The sequence below is a fragment of the Denticeps clupeoides genome, chromosome 3, assembly GCF_900700375.1.
Source record: "Denticeps clupeoides chromosome 3, fDenClu1.1, whole genome shotgun sequence".
NCBI lineage: Eukaryota > Metazoa > Chordata > Actinopteri > Clupeiformes > Denticipitidae > Denticeps > Denticeps clupeoides.
This window is the reverse complement of record NC_041709.1, coordinates 12916140-12940023: the sequence shown is the minus strand read 5'-3', so window position 1 is coordinate 12940023 and position 23884 is coordinate 12916140. Positions and strand designations below refer to the sequence as shown.

Sequence of the window (23884 nt, the reverse complement as noted above, 5' to 3'; positions counted from 1 at the left end):
ACATTATTATACAGATTCACCAAGCGTGATGGGTGAAAAGCAGAGGACACATTTCGTTGTGTGCACCGTGTGCTGTTTCAGTGTTTCACAATGACAATCACTTTCACTTTCACTTCAGATACATAGTTTAATTGCACAGATTTAGGATTATTACTACATAGTTATTACCCTTAATGGACAACACACTTGACCATTGTGGTGACATGATTTTTTAAAAAGGATGCACAATATTTTATAAATAAGTATGTGGGCTTTGGGCATTTGGGTTTATTGAAGGAACTGGGGTCATTTGGTGCTGCTCAAGAACAGTGTTGGCAACCTCATGTCCATGGGTCACACCTGATCCATTCTGAGTTTCAGGAGAAGACACGGGATGTTGTGACTTTGGCACATGGGTTCTTTTGTGTATCTGAAATGCTGAGAAAAGACAAAGGTATTATTGACCTTTTATCTCATTTTTTTGTTTTATTTAACTTCATGAAATAATGCATGAGTGTGATGTGCATACCGCCGGTGAGCAGAAAAGCAATGCTACCCTGAGAAATGGAGTAAATGATTGGTAAAATGACAATATCTTCTAGCAGTTTTGGAGCAAAAGACAACTGGATCACAGTGAAACACACTTGAATATTCTGGGCTCCTGTCTCCATTGCGATTGTCCGGCACCTGGTTTCAATAGATGATAGAATAAAATTGCTGTTAAAAATGGATTTACCACAACCGCACTTTATATTAGGTATTACTAATTCATTCATTCATACCGGTGCCAAGGTTGTCGTAGCAGGACAGAGATGGTAAAGCCCATGCCGTAACCAATCACAGGAAAGATGGTGCTGACTATCAGTACTGCAGTGTCTGTGTGCCATGAACCAGGATACTTCAGAGTGCTGAATATTCCGGCTATCAGATAGATCAGTGGACCGATCACTAAGCCCACCTACAAAGGGACAATTTCACAAGCTGTATTAAAAATGGTTAATTTATGACCGATAGTAAGTGGTAAATAAACTAAAAAAACGATTAAAAATTACCCTCAAAAAGATTTTGGCAGCTTTTGGCCATTTATGATTGACTAACACACCACAGGCTACAGGAACAAGGAGTGTGGCCAGAGTAAGACCTAAAAAAACAAGAATTTCCTTAATTCACTTTGCTTTAATCATGTTTCTTAAGAGAATTTTTACATAGAACGTACCAATTGTTGAATATGGGATACTAATATTGCCAGTGTGCACCCAATACTGTGAGTACACAAGCAGGCAGAGTGGCATCATGCCCAAAGCCAACACTGTGGAGCAGCCAGTCATGGTGATGCTGACACCAGCAACAGGACACAGAGGACAGAAGCCACACAGAGAACAGGACTATATGAGTTGGGTTAATATTTACAGAAACGTATCACTTTTGTTCCTTTTAGTTCCAATTACAGCAGAACTCAGTGTTCACACTCAGTGTTCTATTGTTTCTGGTCTGGATTTTCTGGATAACCAATATCTTCTATTAAAAAACTGCAAACAATGTAATAAAGGTGCATGTTTGGTTTTACACTAAGGTTTTGGAATAACGATTGTTACATATTTGTGCATTTTAAACTTGACGATTTAGCTTTTCATTATGTGTGGAGTGGGTTTTCAACCGTAAAACGTATATATACATGTTACTAATATATATATACACATCATCTCAGTTGATACAAGGCCATTAAATGTGTATCTTTAGTGACACCTCTGAATGAAACCAGATAACCTGATATTAAAAAAATAACATCTGAATCTAAAAAATATAAAATCTGAGAATACAGATCACACACCTGAGGTCTATGTCTCCATCCATACATGCGGTGAAGATGTTGGAGCTGATGCCCCCTGGGCAGCAGCCTGTAATAAGGGTGACCACTGCATGCGCAGGCTTTAAGTTGAACACCAGGCTGAGCAGGAAGCCCGTCAGTGGCATGATACCAAACTGGCAAAGAAAGCCCACCAATACGCCCTGCGGCTTACGTATGTGGCCCAGCAGTTTCCAGACGTCCACAGTGCAGCCCAGAGAAAAGACCACCAGTCCCGTCATTACACTGACCAGCACGCTCACGATCTGTTCAGCGATAGTTTCATCACCCAGAGGATCCTTCACCGAAGAGTTGCTGATGTTCATTGTGGAGCTCAGAGTGAGAGGTGATGAGCGTCTGAGCTGAGCAAACTTCATAAACAATTAAGCTCATTTAAGCAGCATTTCACCTACAACGACTGACCTCCTTTCTGAAAAATGCTGTGAATGTGTAACATCATTAAAATATATGTGCACCAAAATAAACCCACAAACCCTTTTCATTTTTGGACATATTTTGCAAATGCATGACTTGCCATGAAGCTGATTTTGACTATTTTCAAATAACTGCCTATTCTGCATCTCACTATTATCATTCAAGCATTTAGGATTATTTCATATATTTTACATGAAAAATATAATTTAATGATTTTGAGTGAAAAGACTTTTAAAAAATTAAGAAATAATAAATTGAAACAATTAAGATTCTAAATGCCCCGACACTTTTGAAAAGTAGAGTATTCTCCTGTATTCTTTGTCATTGCGTTGCTATTGGAAGGGCTGCTTCCAAACCAAACACCTGACCAGTCTGGCTTCGTCATGAGAGGATGATCTTTAAACCTCTGGTTAAGTTAACACTGCTGCGTAATCCAGCTTTGTTGACTGGCAGTTGAAAGTGTCGGGGATTTTTGCCACTGTGGACGGTCATGGAAAAAAATACTCAAAAAGATCCCAAGATTTCACGTAAAAGGTTTTAATAATTGAGAGTAATCGCTGTACAGATGATTCAACAGACATGCTGTAGGGTCCATACACATTACTTGTTTTTCCTTTTCTTCAAAAGAGCATCCCTTAAAGCCATCTGTATAAAGAAGAGGTAAAAAGTAAAAGAGGTAAACAAAAGATCTGTCCTCCCTGATGCTTGAATAAAAAGATTCACCCACCTGCTTCTCTCTGAAGGAACGCTTGCCCTTTGTTCTGACGTTCTGACTGTGCCGCATCATCATGAAGTTCTTCTTCCGCTTCTTCTCCTTGTTGCTGGTGCTCGCAAATGGGTTCAGTTTACTCCTCTTTTTAACAAACTCTTTCCTGTCTGTGCGGCCAGCCTGCAGGAAACAGAAACACCAGACCAAAAAAATGAAAAAAGGTTATAAAGGTTGGCTTGAAAAATACAATACAATTTGAAAGAATAAATAAACTATAAAAGCATGAGGCATGAGGCGTCTCTCATCTCAGGACCATGACCCTTTTGGTCTCAGTGCTTCTGATAATCCTCTCAGAATATGGTTCAGGAACGGTACGGAACCCACCATGGCTGTCGCCAGACGCGTTTCCTTGTCTGATTTGGGCTTCTTGTGCAGTCGCTCGATAGCGCTCAGTGTGAGCAGCTCCCCGCTGAGGAGCATACAGAATATCAACAACAAACCCTGAACATCACACTTAAACAGCAAAGATCTGAAAAGCAGAACAGACCTTCCCTCCTCCTCTTCATCAAGATCCACGTTCTTCCTTTTTTGTCCCTTCCCGGGCGCTGAGTTCACCTCCTTGGCCATCTGGGCCAGACGGATCTTTTTAAATTCATCCTGGGTTAGCAGGCGACTGACACTGACTGCAGCCGCTTTGGCCTTCCTCTCTTCTACCGGAAGGTTCTGGAGCTTCTCAGCCTGTGAAACACAAACACACAGCGAAACTTTACTTTTGTGTTCTTTAGACAAGTCATGATTTATTTTTTACTCATCAAAAATATTACCACATCTCCCTGTTCTTCATCTGAAGAGTGATGGACATCAACCCATTCGGCATCATCATCATCATCCTCACTCATGCTGGCGCTCTCCCATCCTATTGCACAAACGAAGAGGTCCTTTAGATGCCTCAAATGCCCCGGAATTTACAGAAAGCCAACTTGTTTTAATATGAAAAATCCTTGCCTTCCTCATCCTCCTCTTCTTTCTCCACCTCCAAGACCTCAGCACCCGGGATGTAGTCTCTAGCCTGCAGCTCACCATAATCTTGAATCTTCGCTTCCTTTGATGATTCTGTGGGTTTTCCCTACCAGCAACACAAAGACAACTGAAGACCAGAATGTTTGACAATTAAACCATCTAAACTACATTTAAAAGTAGTGATATTAATTTACGGGTGTGAAGTTGCAGTAAATGGAATAAATGAGGGTACACAGAATGTTGGGAACTACATTCCAAATCCACTCACTCTGTCTTTCCTGTGGAGCATTTGTGGATTAAGATCTCTGAAGAGCTGAATCAGCCCTCTGGCAGACATCACCACATCTACAATATTAACAAAAACACAAATCAGAAAGAAAAACTGGCAGGAAAAGCATTTACATTCACTAGGCTACTACCACGCAACATCAGTGTGGAGTTGAGGTGTTCAGACTGTCCAAAACTGTAAATAATCTAATACCTTCAGGATAATGAAAGGACAAAATATATCTAGTCAACATACTCTTGTCTTTGTGTGTCTTGTACTGCGTCAGATCCTGCAACAGGTCCTCAGTCATAGCCAGCGGACAGCGAGCCACCACCTCCCTGATGGCGTTAATACTGCGGACACAGAATGAGTGCATTTTCAACTTAGACATTTACTGCACCAACATTCGTGAATATATGAGAATACATTATTACTTTCCTCCCAGTCTGTCCAAGGCAATGTAAGGGTAGACAGTCACCTACCCCACAGTCATGACTTCGCCTGAATTCCGGTCTGTGACAAAGTTGTTGGCGATGGTCATAATCATGGGTTCAATGACCTGTGAAAAGACAACGTCATTCTTCTGGTACACACAACATGACATTTCACCCATGTGCTCCGTACCTCTGGTGGAACCAGCTGATGGGAGGACTGTGCTGCACACAGGAGGATCTTAGTGACCTCTGAATGAGAAATAAAATACAGCTTTTTAATGAGTATGTAGCTAGAGGAAAAGATGGGGTGTTCCTGTCTGCAACATGTGTGTAGAGTACGCACGCCCACTTTACCTCTTTGATGAGGCTGCAGAAAACGCTGTAGAAATGGATAAAAGTTGAAGAGAAAAAGCTGTAGGAAGAGACAGAGAAAAAAAAATTAACATACATACAAAAAGATTAGTCTAAATATGGGTGATTTTTTGCTGGAGCATATATCTTACCTCTTGAATTCCCACCAGTCTGGATATCAGTTCCATCATCATGATCTTAACTTCAAAGCGCTCCTTACAGTCTTCCAGCTGCTTTAAAAGCTTCTCAGAGAAATCTGTGCACACAACAAAACACAATGAATAGAACATTTCCAACAGAGCAAATGAACTCTTGCCGTAAAAGTAAACCGCCTCACCTTGAGGATCATGAACGAGATGGATGGCGGAGAAATTGAAGACCTCCACGCGTTTTTTCTTTTTATGTTTCTGATTATCAAACAAAAGCACGTTTAGCGAAAAGCCAACAGTAAACGCATTGTTAAATGAAAACTCCAACTATGACCTCAATACTTTACTTTAAGGACTTTCATGGCCTTCTCCATTTTCTTCTTGTTTTTTGAGCTTTTCTTTCCCGTTGAGTATCGGACCATGAGGTCTCGGGCCGATGGTCCATCATCCTATTTCAAAAAGAAAGAGATGGGATTTGGTTTAGAAGGAAGGAGAAGAATTTCAATAAGCATTCTAATATATTCTAATAATGCTCTCATGGACCATGAATGTGCACAAATGTACATTTGATGTCATTGTAAGACATAATACTCAGTCACATGGTACTTGACACTGAACATTCGTTAGTAGACACTGAAACAGGTCAAATCCAGTTTTTATTTGTCACGTACACAGTCACATATGCAACGCACACAAACTCATGGCTGTGAACTTAGAAGATATTAGAAACTGGATTGAATTAAAATGATTTAATTAGCCGTTTCAGTCAGTTATTAAGCACAAGCTTGTAGATCCGGACGGCAACACATGACACAACGTTGTAAAAATGAAGCGAGTAAAATCCGATTTCCATCAATTTATTTTAAATCGACCAATCGACTTGACGCGGTACTACACTGCAGACTACCTCAGACTCCGAGTCGCTTCCTTTCTTCTCGTCCTCATCATGTCCCAAAAAGAACTTCAGGCCTGCAACCAGAATCTGTAAAGAACATAAAAAAATGAAGAGTCTGCAATCTTTTTTTCCCTCAATTCTGAAAGAATGAATGAACGGCCCCACCTTTGTGACCTTGGAGAAACACGCTGTTGTGATAACATTAACCGTTTTGGCATCATTCCTGCGAGGCAGAACGTCACAGCCAACATGAATTGTGGTTATTCACGGGCTGCCTGGATCTCACCACTTTTTACAATTCAGGCTGACCATATGTTCCTCTTGTACAGCTCCACCATCACGTCCAGGGAGATCTTCGCAGCTATGGGGTTACTGTCCCTCAGCATGGTGTACATGAAGTTCTGCAGGGTCTTGGTCACAACAAGGCCAAACACATTAGTTTATCATGTGACTGCAGCACGGTTTCATTTTAAAGGATCAAAAAAGTGAAACCACAACTCACTGTGTTTATCTTGTTGTTTTTATGCTTTGCGTTGATGTTCTTGATGTCAGCCACAATATGTGTGTACAGTGTCTAATAAAAGAAAATGATAGTGGGTTGTTGTTCAGTAGACGTCAGTACTAGGAAGAGCCCGGCCGCCCTCATGTGTACAGTCACTGCTGTTAATGATGATTTACTTCACACTTACCTTTCTGAGGAGTTTATCATGACAACGCAGCAGCTCAAAGAATAACTCTAAGAGGCTTGTGGGATTGATCAGGTCCTTGTTCCTTAGTAAGATCAGGGCTTTGCAGAACGTCTGAGATGAAAGTCAAAGCAAAGGCCAGTGACAGATACACTCAACATGCAATGGATAAAAAAAAAAATAAAAAAAATCCAATCACACACTGAACCAGATTAGACAAACTATGTGACAGTGTTGTAGTTTTCTTCTTTACATTTACAGCATTTATCAAACGCCCTTAGCGACTTACAATCAGTAGTTACAGGGACAGTCCCCCCCTGGAGCAACTTAGGGTCAAGTGTCTTGCTCAGGGACACAATGGTAGTAAGTGGGATTTGAACCCGGGTCTTCTGGTTCACAGACGGGTGTGTTACCCACTAGGCTTCTATCACCCGTTCTGCTTGAGCTGTAGAGCATTCATACCATTCTTAGATCAGAGTCCATCACGGTGTGGTGGGTCAAGAGAAGCTCTGTCAGCTCCTGAGGAAAACCGGACAGCTGCTCCACGTAGCAGTGTCCGACCTGAAAAGACGTGCAGAACCGCTCAGCGTTGGTCTGGACACCGTTTCATAAGAGCGATTTGAGATTACCTGCGCCAGGAACATCGCCAGATCGGACAGCTCCTTACTGGCCTTGTCTGGCTGATGTTTAAAGATCTGCACGTTAGACTGGTAGTGGCGATACTGCTGCAGGAACTGGAAGCAGGAGAAACGACAGCTTACCAACAATCTATACGTTCCAAACAACTGGCACAACCACGGAGAACATATTTCATTGAAGAGAATTAAGCACCACTCGACCGATGATAAAACAAATGTATACTCACTTCTTCGGTGTACGAGCGCGCATCTCTCTTTATCAGATTTTGCAACTGCGGAAGATTTGTTGGCAACTTGTTGTTATGCCGGCCTGACATTATTCTAGAAGTTGTTTTCCACTCTGGCTCGAAGTACTGAGAACCGACTATTGTCAAGTTTACGCGACCAGCGTGGCTCAGATGCACGCCGCCATGTTGATTACGGGGGGAAATTCCTACGGAAAGCACAGAGAGATAAACTCGTTTTTGCGTTTGAACGTTTTGTTGCTACTACGCTACACGCTACGCTAAAAAAAAATTTTTTTTTAGAACCGTAACGTTGATTCAGTTCCCGGATCACGGCATTTTCCTCACAGTTCGTTTAATACGGAACCTAAACGCATTTGTCTGCGCTCGGTAATGTAATGTACGGCCTCCACCAGCAGAGGGAGGCATTGCGGCACGTCGCGCATCGTTCTACACGAGCTTTACACAATGGGAAATTACAACAGTTATACTCCATTTACAGTGTAAAAGTTCTGTGCTTGGTGTTGCCATTTTATGACATGCAGAGAATAAAAGATGTGGAAGAAATTTCCCCAAATTTTGAAACAAAGCCTTGTATATGAAGCAAAATAACATATTGCGTACTGAGTTAATTTAAAAATAAATGCTTTAATTAGTTATTTATTGACAGTAACTGTTTCAAAAGACAATACAATATTTGAGTGTTAAAATATGTTGGGGCTGTGGTGGATTAGCGGGTAAGGAAGCGGACTTGTAACCAAGTAACCAAGCAAGATACCACTGCAGCGGTGTGGAGCGGACATGTTTGGTGGCGCGCACAGTGTGCCACGTTGCCTGAATCACTTTTAGAAGAAAAAAACAGTTTACTCAAGTCTTTATTTTCCAACTGGTCTGGATATTAATCCATCACCTATGGCAAGAAACGATTAAAGAGAATTACAAGGATTCTCGTAAGACATCGTTTATTACTGTTTTTCAGAAGTACACAATAATTGTTTACAATTTTCATCAAGAAAATCACTGTTTATTTCAACAGCTTCAGGGGGAAATAAAAAAAAACTGAAAATCATGAAACACTGCACTCAAAGTGTAAGGTTTTCCATGGTGTGCTTATAGACATTTTGCAGAGTTTAAGAAAAAAAAGAACAAATCCATACTAAGGACAGAGGTAAGGTAAGACATTACAATGTCGTTTTATGACTCTTCCAGATGTGCACCAGGTACACCAGGAGTAAACCAGGTGTGACCGTGGCCAACATGAGAATAGCATAGTGGTGTTTAAAAAAAAAAAAAAAAAAACATGGCACAATGAAGATTAAAAAAAAAAAAAAAAAAAAAAAAAAAAAAAAAAAAAACATTATGTTAATACAACATTATATACAGAAATCCACAAATCAACTCGCCCAGAATAATACACAATTGCCGGGATTCCTCTTGCATGGAGGAGAAGTGTCCACGTTTAAAAAAGGGGGGGAGGTTTAACACCGTATCTACAGCGAGGAAGAGGGCCTGGAAAAGACAGTATGTGCAGAAAGATGGAGCCAGGGCCTGACAGCTCAGCAGGCCAACCAATGACGTATCCTCCAAAGGGAACTAGCAAAGACAAAAAACAAATACTATTATCGTGTTGGCATTGTACAAACAAGTCAATTGCACCAAAGTAAAGCACGGCTGGTTACGTCCATGCCTAATGTTTTGACATTTTAAATGCCACACAATTAAATTTGCAATGCAGAGATTCCCAACCCCTCCCAAAGTTAAAGGAAACAGGCAAACAGTCTATTTCCTGTTCGTGACTTGCAAGCATGATGAGTGTTTACAAATTAGCAAGAAATGACGAACAGTACGACGGGCCTGATTCACAACTACATTACATAAACTACATTAAATAATTCAATTATTATTTTACTCCAACAGCACCTACAGCATGCTGGGAAAATGCCAAGGACTCACCTCTTCCCATCTTTAATGTTTCTTTTTATCTTGAGCCAATGCTTCGGTCCTCAAAAATGGTGATCTCCACCTGGTGATAATGGGCTTAAGGAAAGGTCCAAGGCAATCCTGATACAATTCTATGATATAATGGATATAATCACACTGTCGACATGAATATTATCACAAATTGTTTTTCAGAGAGCATTTAGTCACTTTAAATTTACTGCCATCTATTGAACATTAAAATAAAAGTGAAATAAAAGGTGACACAGGGTTAAGTTGCTACTGGATACCTGCATATTGACAGGAAGTGTTACAGATCTCATCAAAAAAACATAATGCAATGTGGGAAGCTGAGGATGAACAGTTTATAAAGTTCATAAGTATATCTGCATCAGAAGGCCAGTGAGCGGTGCTGGTCAGCAAAGGATACGACGCGCAGACCTCTCTCAATAGGGTCAGTGAGAAGCAGTCCAAGGGGAGCATAGACTTTTTCGTTTTGTTCTTGGATATACTTAGCAATGTTTTTCAACACCTCAAAAAAAAAAAAAAAAAATCACGAACACAGTTAATAAGACATCAAGGGTCAGCAAGATCAAAACATGAATTGAACAATCTGTGCAGAGAAATCTTACCTTCTCATAGTGAGTCTCCATACAAAGGAAAATGGTGTAGGCTGTGAGGCAGGCCAGACAGCCCTCCAGGTACGACTTCCCGCCAAGTTTCTCAGCCTCGGCATAGAGGTTGTTCAGTGTCTGAATGGTTTCCTCAAACTGCTGTTTGTCAATCTGAAACACAGGACAGTCACACAGCAAACTGTTAAACATTAAAGAATAAATGGGGTAGTAGCGGACTCATAATGGGGAGGGTTGTGGGTTCAAACCCCAAACTGTCAAGGTACTAAAGACATGCAGAACAATTCTACATATCGATACAAAGCTGCTATCACTATTGGATCGATACTTTCACAATGGTATCGATATTTTCGCTCTTCTATTTCTGTACCGCGTTCCAATTGAAAGAAAGCGTGCCGGTAGAAATACCGCCCCTCACACATCAACATCACAGCAGCTCAGAACCCAAGACGAACGCCCACTGACAGAGGACACATTTCGTTGTGTGCTGTGCTTCTCAATGACAATCCCTTAACTTTCACTCTCCGTATAATTTATTCAATTGTAGTAACCATGAAAGTCGTACCCTGGTCTCGAGTTCAGTGGGAAACTTTGTCTGAAACTTGCATATGGTACCAGAGGTGTAATCTCTCTGAACGAACACCTTGGAGGCGATGGCTGCTTGCTGCCGCAGATCCTGCAAGCTGTGCGTCTGCAGTAGGGAATTTAAAAAAAAAACAGGATTAGGATTTTCATTTCTATATTCATCTATTGATTTAAATAAAAATAAAAAAATGTTAACAATATATATTGTCATATAAAAAAAAATGAAACCCAACCATGTTGAAACTATTTTATTTCTAAAGCACTTTAGTGCTGTACAAATATAATATGACACACAAGTATACACAAGAATTATAATGCTGAGAATCTTCAAAACTTTAAAGGTTTGGGAAGGCTGAAGAAAACAATATAAGAACAGGTGGCATGTAAAAACAGGGGTCTCATTTACAACTGTTGCATATGCACAAAACGGGACCTAAAAGATGCGTACGCCTCTTCCTACGCATACGTTGTGATCTGTAGATTTACACAAACTCTGAACCAAGTGTGCAAACGTTTTCTTTGTGTATGAACTTTTTTTTAGTATGAATTTTATGCAAAGCTTTACTCATGAAACACCATCTTAAGCCTGAGTTCAAGCTCTAGTTCCCATAGTCCTTGGTGATATGGATAAAGAGTGCCTTGGTCATTCTGCTTCACCATTCGGAGAGCAGCAGCTCAGATGGTCAGATCTGGAATTTTCCCCTTGTGTCGTCATAACTACACTGAAATCTCATCGTGGGACTGGCTTAAAGTGGCTGTAATTCTGTACCAATTCTGTTCAGTATGTATTTTAGATATAGTATTAGGAGACCACTAAGACCTTTATAAAATATAGCTGATTCCATAAGCAGGGCGCAGCGACTCTGTCACCCTTCTGCTTAAAGTGAGATTGTGGGATGTTCAGGAGGGCGTGGCTGTTAGATCTCAAAGATCTAGGGGTTGGCTGAAAATGAACTTAGATTTACAGCATTTATCAGACCCCCATTCCAGAGGGTGTTACGAGCAGTAGTTACAGGGACAGTCCCCCTGGAGACACTCAGGGTTAAGTGTCTTGCTCAGGGACACAGTGGTAGTTAGTGGGGTTTGAACCTGGGTCTTCTGGTTCATAGGCAAGTGTGTTACCCACTAGGCCACTACAACCCTTAACTTCAAACCATCGTCAACATTTTAAATTTAATTCTGGAAAAGTGCAGCAAATTAGTGTTTAGCCGTCAGCCATGGATCTCCATCGAAAACCGCTTCTGGTCTCGGACTAGGAACTTTTAGATAAAATAATTACAAGTAACACAGGAATAAAAATACTGCTTAGGACTAACTTCCCGATTACAATGGACTGTTTGTGACCACACTAAACTAAAAATCCAATTTCTTCCACAAATCCGCCCGGCTGATGTTTTTTGGACTCACTTGACGCTCCACAAGCTAACCAAGCAGAAACACAATTTCCCCCAAAACACAACCCTAAACAACAAGGTCCGAAAAGGAAACGTGACGAATACATTTCAATTTTGCACCCCTGTCCTCGGCTTTTTAAAGAGAATTACAGGTTCGCTGTCTAACCAGATCGATAACACGAAAACAATCGAGTCAGCTAACTGGGTAGCACCGAGACAGAATCAGGATGAACAACCACTCCTGTTCAACATAATTAACACCTACAACAATCAACATTAACATTTTAATTTAGGAGGACAGCTGATTAGGAGGAATCGGATGTTTAAATCAGCGTTTTACTTCTTTTCTTTTCTTTTTTTTTTTACCTCCGCCATGGCAGACGTTCTTTCTCCTCCGGTGACGCCACAGAAAAACACGTCCGTGTAGAAACAGCGCAAAGAAAGGTTCCGCTGCATTAGAATGTAAACGTTAAATAAGAAATATATGAAAAACTCTGTTTCATTAATTTCATTTAAACCCATTTTGTGCATTTAAATTGTGTTTTGTGTGCTTTAGATAATAATTCTTGATTAAAACCCACATTTGTACAAAATAAAAATACTAATTCAGTGATAAATTAAGGCTGTATATTTCCCCACCTACAGAAACCCATTGACACTGTACAGTATAGTGAGTAACACACGTGAACCAGAAAACCACAAAGGATCACAGCACCAAACCCCACTTACAGTGTCCCTGAACAAGACACTGAACCCCGAGTGTCTCCAGGGGGACTGTCCCTGTAACTATGGATTTTAAGTTACGTCTGATGAATGCAATAAATGTAAAGGCTTTCTGTAGGCTTTTACAATGACATCACAAGACACAGTCATGTAATATATCCCATTTTCATTCATTTAGATTAACTTGACTAATTATGTAATTATTTGGACACACCTTCTCCTTTCATGACCATTTACATTGGTAGATTCTCACTGAACACGTGAATGAACACATGTGGAGTTATGTACTTAACAAAAAAAAGGTAACATCAGATACCAGGTAACATCTCGATACATGCAACAATGGATTCACAGCATATGATTAGACAAATAATCCATTCAAATTCAATTGCTTGCACCACATGGCATTACATATATCCATTGATTTGACTGTAGCACAAGGAAAAAAAATCACATGTAGAAAAAGGGACCCATGGGGCAGTGGTTTCCTAGTGGGTAAGGAGACAGGCCCGTAATCAGAAGGTTGCCGGTTCCGCTGAGGTACCACTGAGCAAAGCACCATCCCCACCCTGGGCGCCTGTCATGGCTGCCCACTGCTCACCAAGGGTGATGGTTAAAAACAGAGGACACATTTCACTGTGTGCTGTGCTGTGGTGTGTCACGTGTGACAATTAATCACTTTCAGGGTAGAATGAGAATGGAATATGAGTCACTGCAGGGTTTAATTATTAAATTGTTCTTTGGAAATAATTGTCCAATTTGAAGACATTACCAGCACCAAACCTCTGCAAGAAATAAAAAAAAATTCTGTTGCCAAAATTGCAGCCAATGTTTCTGTGGTGAAACCTGCACTGTGGATTCGGAGCAGCAACATTTGATAAATGATAAATGTAGTCCTCATTACCTGCTTGTACCTGCCTGTAGATTAGAATAGAGGATGAAGCCTTCTTATTTTTTACGTTGGACCTTTGTACTCCCTTTCATAAATATATAATTGCCCCTCAGATCAATTTTTTCCTCTCAGCAACTGTGGCCCCTCGAGGGAACATCTGGTACGTATCACCAAATGAAAAGGAATAACCCACCCGTGTATTCCAGGAAGCTGCCTGGTGACAGAGGTGAAATGGCTCCATTTTCACTCCAGTGCTGACAGCACTGTAGCAATTTACAGGCCATTCTCTGTGGACGTCTCCTAGCCAGATGGGCACAGGGTTGAGGTGCACATTTTGTGGAGCAAAACTCACTTTTATCTAATTACACAACCAATAATTAATTCCAATTATAAGGTTCAGAATACAAGTTTTACATGGACGTGTTTGAACCCAGTCCTTTGGGTCACAGCACCACCAATCCTACAAGGACACACTTGGACTCACCAGTGAGTGTTATGTAGCAACAGAGCGGCACGAGGATTTTACTTTCACTGCCGTCGACTAGATTTAAGAGCGACAGTAAATCTGCCCATGCGGAGCTGCTCCACTCACCGAACAGCAACAAGGAGTTTTATTATCAGCTCATGGACGGATTTATTCCTGCCGAGTTTCCGAACTCTCCTCGGGGGGAAGCCGGTGCAGCCGCCCGAACTGCTGTCCTGGTCTCATAACTCACCGTAGGTTAAGAACTTTTTTGTTCTTCTGCTCTATACTCTGGGGAACTCACATTTACTGATTTACATCCTTCTCAGAGGCTGTCAAATGACATCCGCTGTCATGTCTCTAATTTACTCCACATTCTGTATCAATAACATGAATTCCTCTGACAATTTTGTTCTTTGTGTTCTGATGTTCTGGGAGATAAACACATCTTGACATTTACTGTATCATTCACAAGCAATTTCTAGTGTTTCAGCTCATAATATTCCCCTAGCACCCTCCTTTGAAAAACACAAGGGTGTTCTAAAAACCTGAATGGTCCCAGTCTGTGTTGTTTACTTGCTGTTTCTTGTCTCCATTAACTATAAATTAAAAAGGTGCTTTTATGTGAGTCCAGGCACCCAGTGTCACACAAGGGAGTACTCAAAATGAGCGAAGGGATCCTCAGATCTCCAGAACGCTCCAGGCAGGAACAGCATTTTACTTTAAGACCAAGACCTCTTGTCGTACGTCATGAATCGGAGCCACGTTCTGCTGAACTGACGGGCGTTCTCCAGCAGAACAGCCTGATTCTGGGCTTCAGGGGAGAGCATTGCAGACTTGTGTTGGCCAGTTTTTAGGTAAGTAACATGAGCAGGCCATTTTCTTCTAACTTGAAGGAATTTGTTTTACATACTTCTAAGAGTATATGTACATTAAAAAGATTTATATAAGATTTATATGAGAGAAACATACAACAATATTATAGGGGATTCATGTAAGAGGAATTTTCTGTTTTCTATTAATGGTATAATATAATGATCAGATGTATATAATAGTAATGTGTCCTACATTATAACATTACGATTCATGTAAGAGTTATTGGTGTTTTTATTATTTATTATATTACATTTTAATATAATAATAAGATGAATGTAATAGTAGTTCACTCTTTGTTAACGTTGATTTATTTTACATTATTAGTTACTTAATTTACATTGAACTTTATTGTCAGTAGTTGTCGTAAATGACATAAATAATTAAATACTTTATTTCTCTTGTTTACTGATGTTGTCAGGCCATCCTGGCGTCTTTCCTCTCATCATCGGAGCTGTAATTTTATGAAATGTTTCTTCTCCGCTCCAGGGCAGCGATCTGCTGAACTATCAAGCAACTCCAGCTCGGAGAGACTCACACGCTCCTCCAGCGCGGAGTTACACACACGCTCCTCCAGCGCGGAGTTACGCACACGCTCCTCCAGCGCGGAGTTACGCACACGCTCCTCCAACGCGGAGTTACACACGCTCCTCCAACGCGGAGGTACACACACCATCCTCCAGCCCGGAGAGACTCACACGCTCCTCCAGCGCGGAGTTACACACACGCTCCTCCAACGCGGAGGTACACACACCATCCTCCAGCCCGGAGAGACTCACACGCTCCTCCAGCGCGGAGTTACACACACCATCCTCCAACGCGGAGTTACGCACACGCTCCTCCAACGCGGAGTTACGCACACGCTCCTCCAACGCGGAGGTACATACACGCTCCTCCAACGCGGAGTTACGCACACGCTCCTCCAACGCGGAGGTACATACACGCTCCTCCAACGCGGAGTTACGCACACGCTCCTCCAACGCGGAGGTACATACACGCTCCTCCAACGCGGAGTTACGCACACGCTCCTCCAACGCGGAGGTACACACACGCTCCTCCAACGCGGAGGTACACACACCATCCTCCAGCCCGGAGAGACTCACACGCTCCTCCAGCGCGGAGTTACGCACACGCTCCTCCAACGCGGAGGTACACACACGCTACTCCAGCTTTGCGCGGAGCTTACACTTCCGCTCCGCCGCCCAGAATCCACCGTGGACACCAGGAGGACAGGACGGGACAGGCTCTGCGCGACAGTGAGCGACATGCGCAGCCTGTGGAAACTCACCTGGCTGATTTGGAGCCACTTGCTGGTGGGTGAAGCGTCCGACTATGAGTACGTGCGCTGGAACGGCGAGCAGGGCTACGGCAAGTCCCACCAGTGCGTGGAGATCCCCGAGGATCTGCGGCTCTGCTACACCGTGGGCTACTCCACCATGCTGCTGCCCAACCTGCTGGAGCACGACAGCATGACAGAAGTGAAGCAGCAGGCCGGCAGCTGGGTGCCCCTGGTCCACAAGGGGTGCCACCCGGGCACCCAGGTGCTGCTCTGCGCGCTCTTCGCCCCGGTGTGCCTGGACAGGCCCGTGCAGCCGTGCCGCTGGCTGTGCGAGGAGGTCCGGCTCAGCTGCTCGCCGATCATGGAGGCGTTCGGCTTCCCCTGGCCCGAGATGCTGAACTGCAGCAAGTTCCCCAAGGACGAGGTGTGCGTGTCCGTAAACGCCACAGAAAGCAGCAGACAGTCGGGTAGGATCAGCTGGTATCGGTCCATATGCATGCAAGTAATGTAATTCATAAAAGTTCAATCAATGAACAGATCACATGCAAAACCACACGAACTGACCAGTAATAAAACTATATAATTTTATACAATTAAATATATGAAATACAGACATGCATTGAGGAAGTTCTGTATGAATGTGCAGTGTGTGTTACAGCTTGTCTGTATATAACTGCAGTGCAGACGTCCTTCATTAGTGACACGTTCGCTGCATGTCCATGTTTTTATGTCCAATCGCCATGTCCGTTTTGTGGAATGGATTAGACGTGAAAAAAAAGTTCACTTGCTCAGCCTCATAGTTTAGAGAATTGGTGTAATGATCTGCTCATTATACCAACTAAACAAAATTTTATGTTCCGCACCTGCCCTTATTGAATCCATGTTCAGCTATCTGATTAGTAAAAAACTCATACCAACATTTCTAAAACTTTTTTTCAAAGACTTGATTAGGGGGCTTGTATGTGTGCACGTGGCCGGCAATAAAGATGTCTGCACCCCACACCTTGAACAGCAGCATTTCTGGTGATTACTGGTTGTTTCAGAAATCGTCCCCATTTGCTGCAGTAACACACTTGTATGAGTGTGTGTGTGCGTGGGCAAGAGCTCTATTTCTTTAAACATATTTCCCCGTCTTGCCCATGATGTTTATGACATTGACATAATGTGACAAGCATGGTCGGACTTTGTTTTACTTTGAAAAGAGCAATGACAAACTCCCTGAATGATGGTATTATAATACTTTTTTTTTTTTTTTGCAGATGTGTGCCCACCATGTGATAATGAAGAAAGCACAGAGGCCTTGCATGAAAAAATATGTGCCAGTGAGTTTGGTGAGGACATTTCATGTTTCAAGACTAATACCTTCAAGACTAGTATTAATATCTTTTAAACAAATCAATGAGAAAATGCGATTGGATAAGTAATGAGTAAAGATATGTGATGTATGTGATGGGATATTAAACATCGTGGTTAATACAATATTTATAGCCTGCAGACATAGTTGAAATGGAGGGGTTGATCTCCTAATGTGCAGAAATGTCCGAGAGACAAATGCTTTCTCACCAGGACATGAGACGTCTCAATCAGCCACATTTCCTAAATGTAGGGAGAAAGACAAATGAAATATGCATTTTATTCCCAACGCCATACACAAAACAATTTAATGGTTAAAAGACAATGTTGTCGATGTCTCATGAAAGACCGAGGGCTGGTTTTGATGAATAAAGTATGTAAGTCAGTAAATAAAGTAAGTAACAGCACTGAACATGAAGAACTGCTGAGACCTTCTTTGCCGTTCTGGCCAAGCGGGATGGTCTCGCTGTAAAATATATGAAACACATTTCTCCCAATTTATGTTGTGGGTTTTATATTGCATTTCCCATAGAGATGAATTAGCCATAAATTAAAGTGAAGTCAGGAAAATCATTCCTCCTCCAGAGAATGACGGACAATGTTGAGATTCTTTTCCATCTCAGAATCAGCAGTGGACAGTAAAATAAAGTTGATAATGACCCTTTCGTGGCCTTCTAATCACTGGCTAGTGCTGATGGAGCACCACCAGTCCTGCTGTTGTACTTACAGCTACTGTTAGGACTCACAGACTCAATTCATGTGACGGGGACTGCAGTTAGATTTCAGAGGCAGACACCGCATCTCAGGACGATTCAATTCCTCACTGGTCAGTGGCTTCTAGCCAGCACTGGTAGAAGTGAAATTCAGCAGAGCATTGCACCCCTTTTAGGACCCAGTTGAGAGAATTAGAGAATGCCTACAGGTATTTTAAGATTGCACCTAATCACACCCCTTCATCTTACAGCATTTATCAGACGCCCTTACCCAGAGCGACTTAGGGTTAAGTGTCTTGCTCAGGGACACAATGGTAGTAAGTGGTATTTGAACCTGGGTCTTCTGGTTCAAAGGCTACTAACACCCACCCTTCATTGGTACAGAAAGCAATGCAGATCCTCAGCCAATCTGAAGGTCTTCTACAGCTCCACTGTTAGGATCTGTACTTCCCAGGAGCACAAATACCTGCAAACAATGTTACATTGTGCAGAACGGATCATGACAGCACTGCCAAGCCTGCAGGACACCTACACCCATTGGATAATTGCAGACACACATCATCTTCTCCATAAACCTCGCACTGGTGCGCTCAGGCAAACATGTCTGGATCCACGAGGCCAGGAATTAGAGGCAGAGGAGGAACTTTTTCCTCCAGGCTGTACACAGATGCCACGGTGCTAAACCCTGTTCATATTCTGCATTAGGATTTATGTATTATTCATTTTAGATAGATTGTGTTTTGATTGTTCACAGCGATAGACGGTGATGTTCTGCCACCTGCCATGTTACTGAGCAGCACTGCATGTATTTATGGAGCAACTCAGCAGCGGATGATACAGGAAAGTCAAGGACATGTTTTACCATGACAGATCATTTAACATCCTCGACCGTGATTTGAGGTCGTGGCCGCGATCACGCAATGCCGTGTAATTGGTCAGACTCCCTCAGCATCGTCACACCGTGCCAGAATGCCAAGTTTCCAACCTTCACATTTGCTTTCAATAATAATGTTTTTCTGTTGTTTTCTTAATATTGCATCTGGAATTCAGAGTTCTTCATAAATACACATCCCCACAGACAACGTGAGTACAGCTGACATGTGGGGCTTAAACACAACAATATGCGAGCATGCAGAGAGAGCACACATGGGGCAAAGTGTGGCCAACGCTGTTTATTTTTCAAGCCTTTGCTTTTTTATCATCTTGCCGCCTGTGGTTTTCTTAAATGCAATGCAAGTGGCCAACCCACACAGGGGTTTTCTTCGGTCAAGTTCTTTGTGATTTTTTTTTTGTTTTTTTGCCAGGACTACAGAGTGGTCATAGTCAAACGCATGAGCCAGTCGCATATTGTGCTGCCTGTAATCAGCATGCATTGATATTGATACTTCGTCATAACCAGTCCCTGTTCTAAAGCTTCAGAGCCTGTCAGATCCAGGAAGCTTGGGTCTGGTTGCTGACGGCAACAATTTCATGGGTCCTTTTTATTGCAAGCCATCAAGCTCAAACACGGCAAGGGTTTCCTTGCCAAGCGCCAAAGAGAAGTTTAGTCTGCAGCTTTGCTGGCATTGTTACAGGATGCTTCCATTTATGCTAGTCTTCTGACTTCATGGTGAGTTTTCACTGAATAGGTAGCGCAGCCTCTGGTTTTGATCGTAAGTTAAGGTTTTAGCTATAATTTAACTATACCAAAAGGCACTTCGCAAGGCACCAAATACTGACAGAGGTCATGATATGACCTCACAGATGAAACTTTCATTTGAAACAAAAAGAAGAAAACTGAAGCAAAATTTAACTTGATTATGCAAAAATGTGTATGTGTGTGTGTATATATATATATATTTTGGATTCAGTGAAAACTGTAATGTCAACTCTGTTATAGATGAATGGATAGTTGTATTGTTCCATTTTTCTGTGTGATTTCGCATAGTGCCATTGAACATTTGGTTTGTTTGTTCTCTTTTAGCATTTAAAGCTAAGATCAAGGAGGTGAAATCAGAGAACACAGACCGCAAGGTCATCTTGCAGAAGAGGAGGAAGCCTGTAAACGTGCTGCATCTGAAGAACAATTTAAAAAAGGTGCCATTTATCCTGAAGAATGGAACCAACTGCAAATGCCGTCAATTAGAGAACCGAGTAACCAGTTACCTGATGATGGGTCGACAAGTCGGCAAACAGTACCTGCTTACTGCCATCCATAAATGGGACAAAAAAGCCATAAAGAAACTGAAAAACCACAAGTGTCCATCTACCGAACCTATTTTCTGAGAAGCTCTGGCAGTTAAACACAAACATGTTTTTTTTATTAAAAATGATTTTTTCATATCTGTTTTCAGACAAATGCACCTAGGGTGCAGCGTCTGGAAAACTGGATTACTACTCGGTTTGAGTCATAGCCTTCACTTCCACACAAGTTTAGAATGTAGAAGCCATTGCCTTGACAGGGTTTGCTCTTTTGTTAGTTCAGGCTGAAAGGGTGAACGTCAGACCAGGGAGAATATTCAGTAATATTTCATACACTTTACAGCAATAAATATACAGAAGTGAGGGGAACTTCAGTCATAGTGTAATATGACATGAATAACACTAGTGCCTGAACAGAGGAACCTCGCTGGTTAATAGCCCTGCCATTGTGCAAAATGTGACAATGGACACTACAATGTAAGAATATTGTCCAGAATGATGATCAGTTTATTACAACCACCTTTGGTTTGTTACTGTCTTAACATTAATATTAATACATTAATATTCAGTATATTGATTTGGTTCCATTTTTTACTACAAAATTTCACTTTATAACCTGCTAGAGCTGAATAATGCTGGAACATGTTAGGTCCAGCATTTTATATATAAACAGTAGCCATGTAAACAGTTGTTTTGCAGCTTAACCAAGAACTACAGTGTTTGACATTGCAATGTAATATTCATCATTTGATTACAATAATAAACATCAATTTTAATAAAGGTGAGTGTTAAGTCAATTACTCTTACTAGGTAATATTTGCCCACTGAATTTTCAATCAGAAAATCCCCAGTTGTGCACAGTGTGCTTTATGGGTATTAACACCAATTCTTTTGATTACCTTGCTTAATAAATTATAGTTTCTAAAGGAAATAATTAAGGATGTATTTCAAATATTTTTTAAATGAAAGCTGCTGAGAAATTGTTTCATGAACATCTGCAAAACTGCTGCCCTGTCAACAAAAATCCCAGCCAATGCAGGCCGTGCCTTGAGCACAGTACAGCAAACCTGGAGCTCCAGGTCAGCATGCGTGGTTTTTTGCCGCACGATCCTCTGATCCTGGCGATTGAATGACTTGTCTTGGATGTGGAAAGGAAGTAACAGTTTCCACGACACATCATCTGTTGGATAGGTTTAGGTCACGAGGAACCTCACCTTGCATGCAGCTGTTCGGTCATTGCATTTGCACAGACTTGGAGTCTTGGTGCTGTATTCGTTTTAGTTCTGAGGTCAATTCAAGGGCACACTGAGGACATCTGAGTAGATGCATTTGAAAAGTGTACACATAACAAGACAAACATACAAATGTTGCTACATATATATGAACACACTGCTTCATAAAAGACATCAGTTGAAATATGGAATATATGGAATATAACACATCTGGTGTGTTTGACTGTAAGAGAACAAGAAATCATCTGAAAACCCGTGGTTTTGTTCCGGGTGAATTGTAATGCTCATGAAGAACAGCAATCTCTGCATCTTCATTTGGCCAAACACAACTGAATGTTACTTCATTGAATTCATTAAGGCCCAAAACATTGTGCAGTACAGTCCTGCATGTAATCCATTTTAGTGCCAGTTCTTAAACAATAATTATGATGCTCTGCTGGTACAAATATGGATATGTATATGTATGGCTTTCTGCTGTGACTGGTTGACAGATGACATGTGGCATTATGGTACCTTTGCTCTGGCCAATCTAAACAATTTTTTAGACATTTTAGAACATTCTTTGTATTCTGCAAATGAATGGTGCATTGATGTGTCTTTTATTAACAGTCTGCCATTTTATTTGGGCCCAGTCTTGTATCCGTGTTCTTTCTCATAAAAGTAGGGAAAGAGATATCAACAGTGGTGGTGTCAACATAACAAGAGTGATTATTTTCACTGCATGGGGAGAGAATGAAGTCATGCTCAGTGCATGCTGGTAGGTGGAGCACAGCGGCATGTTCATCTGGTCTGCCACTCACCCATTAAGCCACAGGATTGAGATTTACAAGTCTCCCAGAAACACCCAGATAACAAGAACATCTTAAATGAGCTGTGAAACTCATTGATGGGGAACCTTTTCCTGCTTGATTTGGGGTCATTGTCCCCTTCAGTGGAAGGGCTATACAAAGTGATCACTTTTTCATAAAGTGTTTCTGTCTGCATGATTTGACCTTAAGTCACCCAATCTCTACATACTTTCAACAGTTATTTTTGGGAGAATGGTGTTCTTCCTCCAGTATAGTAATATACATTGGAGAATATGCGACCATGAGAACTGTTGTTGATTCCTTCATTAGTATAACATAAAAATGATGATAACAGGACATAGTAAGGCCCAATGTGGCACACGTGATGTATAATGAAGGTTGAGTGCACTGCAGTGGGCATTAATACATATTTTTAAAAAAGGTACATAATTGCACAAGTGTCACGGCAAAGTATGACACAACATTACACACGTGACACTAGGCTGAGCCCCCGGGATTCCCTGCACCTGTGCAAGGCACCTAAAGGAGTTCCAGCACCAGTGGACTGTGTCGGTGTGACCCAGGCTCTTGTTTTTGTACTGTTGTACTGTTTTGGTTTTCTTATGATTCAGGTGGAGAGTGGAGTGTGAGTTTCCCATGGCTTTCCTGTGTCATGATCTGGTCCGAAAGGGGCAACTCCGAGTTTCATCTTGGTCCTGTGTGATTATGTTTCCTGATTGTTTACATCAGTTTATGACTGTATAAACCTGCCCTGTTTGTGTCTGTTCTCTGTCGGGTCATTGGTGACGAAAAGTATACATAAAAGTATACACATAGGGTGGTATAGACTAGTGGGTAACACACTCACCTATGAACCAGAAGACCCAGGTTCAAATCCCACTTATTACCATTGTGTCCATGAGCAAGACACTTAACCCTAAGTTGCTCCAGGGGGACTGTCCCTGTAACTACTGATTGTAAATTGCTCTGGATTAGGGCGTCTGATAAATTCTTTTAATGGAAATATTATATCTTCCCTGTCCATTTCACCATGTATTAAACCCCTGTTTCATGATGTCCTGCGTATGCATCCTCGTTCCTCGCCATGTCCTGCCATGGTGACATCCTGTCCCCTTTTGCAAAGTAGAACCTTTTGTGTTTGTTCGTCCAGTTTACAGTACGATTTAGCATTGTTGAAACTGTA

At 41.7% G+C, this 23884-nt stretch overlaps 4 protein-coding genes across 6 annotated transcripts; 1 reads left to right on the top strand and 3 right to left on the bottom strand.

Moving 5' to 3' along the window:
• On the bottom strand, nt 1-2193 carry LOC114786553 (ileal sodium/bile acid cotransporter-like). Of its 3 annotated transcripts, XM_028973747.1 has the most exons (7): nt 1811-2193; nt 1196-1314; nt 1032-1120; nt 762-937; nt 624-666; nt 509-536; nt 4-417 (listed from the first exon to the last, which is right to left on the bottom strand). In XM_028973747.1, the coding sequence occupies exons 1-7, from the start codon at nt 2149-2151 to the stop codon at nt 233-235; spliced, it is 981 nt and encodes a 326-aa protein (XP_028829580.1). In that variant the 5' UTR covers nt 2152-2193; the 3' UTR covers nt 4-232. The 3 variants fall into 3 exon arrangements, with proteins under 3 accessions (XP_028829581.1, XP_028829580.1, XP_028829579.1); XM_028973748.1 differs by lacking the exon at nt 509-536 and having other exon boundaries at nt 1-417; XM_028973746.1 differs by having other exon boundaries at nt 11-417; nt 509-666.
• A 588-nt stretch (nt 2194-2781) lies between these two features.
• On the bottom strand, nt 2782-7843 carry sdad1 (SDA1 domain containing 1). Its single transcript, XM_028973534.1, has 22 exons — nt 7638-7843; nt 7402-7506; nt 7235-7333; nt 6776-6886; nt 6589-6660; nt 6396-6496; nt 6252-6309; nt 6099-6173; nt 5539-5640; nt 5380-5449; nt 5195-5298; nt 5046-5103; nt 4882-4940; nt 4740-4816; nt 4513-4610; nt 4258-4334; nt 3975-4095; nt 3794-3885; nt 3517-3707; nt 3354-3438; nt 2988-3149; nt 2782-2905 (listed from the first exon to the last, which is right to left on the bottom strand). Exons 1-22 carry the CDS (start codon nt 7725-7727, stop codon nt 2861-2863), a joined length of 2052 nt encoding a protein of 683 aa, XP_028829367.1. The 5' UTR covers nt 7728-7843; the 3' UTR covers nt 2782-2860.
• Nucleotides 7844-9008: 1165 nt separating this feature from the next.
• golga7 (golgin A7) lies at nt 9009-12597 on the bottom strand. The gene is made up of 6 exons (XM_028973595.1): nt 12550-12597; nt 10770-10895; nt 10205-10357; nt 10003-10104; nt 9588-9657; nt 9009-9227 (listed from the first exon to the last, which is right to left on the bottom strand). The coding sequence occupies exons 1-5, from the start codon at nt 12556-12558 to the stop codon at nt 9613-9615; spliced, it is 435 nt and encodes a 144-aa protein (XP_028829428.1). The 5' UTR covers nt 12559-12597; the 3' UTR covers nt 9009-9227; nt 9588-9612.
• A 3778-nt stretch (nt 12598-16375) lies between these two features.
• Nucleotides 16376-21440, top strand: sfrp1b (secreted frizzled-related protein 1b). Its single transcript, XM_028973350.1, has 3 exons — nt 16376-16880; nt 17673-17744; nt 20443-21440. Exons 1-3 carry the CDS (start codon nt 16400-16402, stop codon nt 20742-20744), a joined length of 855 nt encoding a protein of 284 aa, XP_028829183.1. The 5' UTR covers nt 16376-16399; the 3' UTR covers nt 20745-21440.
• The last annotated feature ends 2444 nt before the right edge of the window (nt 21441-23884 follow it).

Excerpts from the sequence above, each read along its gene's own strand:
- LOC114786553 (XM_028973746.1), bottom strand. The coding sequence starts at position 2,151 with ATGAACATCAGCAACTCTTCGGTGAAGGATCCTCTGGGTGATGAAACT. Across the intron at positions 1,121-1,195 it reads TATCCCATATTCAACAATTG|GTCTTACTCTGGCCACACTC; the intron begins GTACGTTCTATG and ends TTGTTTTTTTAG. Across the intron at positions 418-508 it reads TGCTTTTCTGCTCACCGGCG|CATTTCAGATACACAAAAGA; the intron begins GTATGCACATCA and ends GTCTTTTCTCAG.
- sdad1 (XM_028973534.1), bottom strand. The coding sequence starts at position 7,727 with ATGTCAGGCCGGCATAACAACAAGTTGCCAACAAATCTTCCGCAGTTG. Across the intron at positions 6,310-6,395 it reads CTGTACAAGAGGAACATATG|GAATGATGCCAAAACGGTTA; the intron begins GTCAGCCTGAAT and ends TCTGCCTCGCAG. Across the intron at positions 3,150-3,353 it reads CGCGTCTGGCGACAGCCATG|GCTGGCCGCACAGACAGGAA; the intron begins GTGGGTTCCGTA and ends TGTTTCCTGCAG.
- sfrp1b (XM_028973350.1), top strand. The coding sequence starts at position 16,400 with ATGCGCAGCCTGTGGAAACTCACCTGGCTGATTTGGAGCCACTTGCTG. Across the intron at positions 16,881-17,672 it reads AGAAAGCAGCAGACAGTCGG|ATGTGTGCCCACCATGTGAT; the intron begins GTAGGATCAGCT and ends TTTTTTTTGCAG. Across the intron at positions 17,745-20,442 it reads AATATGTGCCAGTGAGTTTG|CATTTAAAGCTAAGATCAAG; the intron begins GTGAGGACATTT and ends GTTCTCTTTTAG.
- golga7 (XM_028973595.1), bottom strand. Across the intron at positions 10,358-10,769 it reads CCACTGAACTCGAGACCAGG|ATTGACAAACAGCAGTTTGA; the intron begins GTACGACTTTCA and ends CCTGTGTTTCAG. Across the intron at positions 9,658-10,002 it reads TTGAGAGAGGTCTGCGCGTC|GTGGAGATCACCATTTTTGA; the intron begins GTATCCTTTGCT and ends CATTATCACCAG.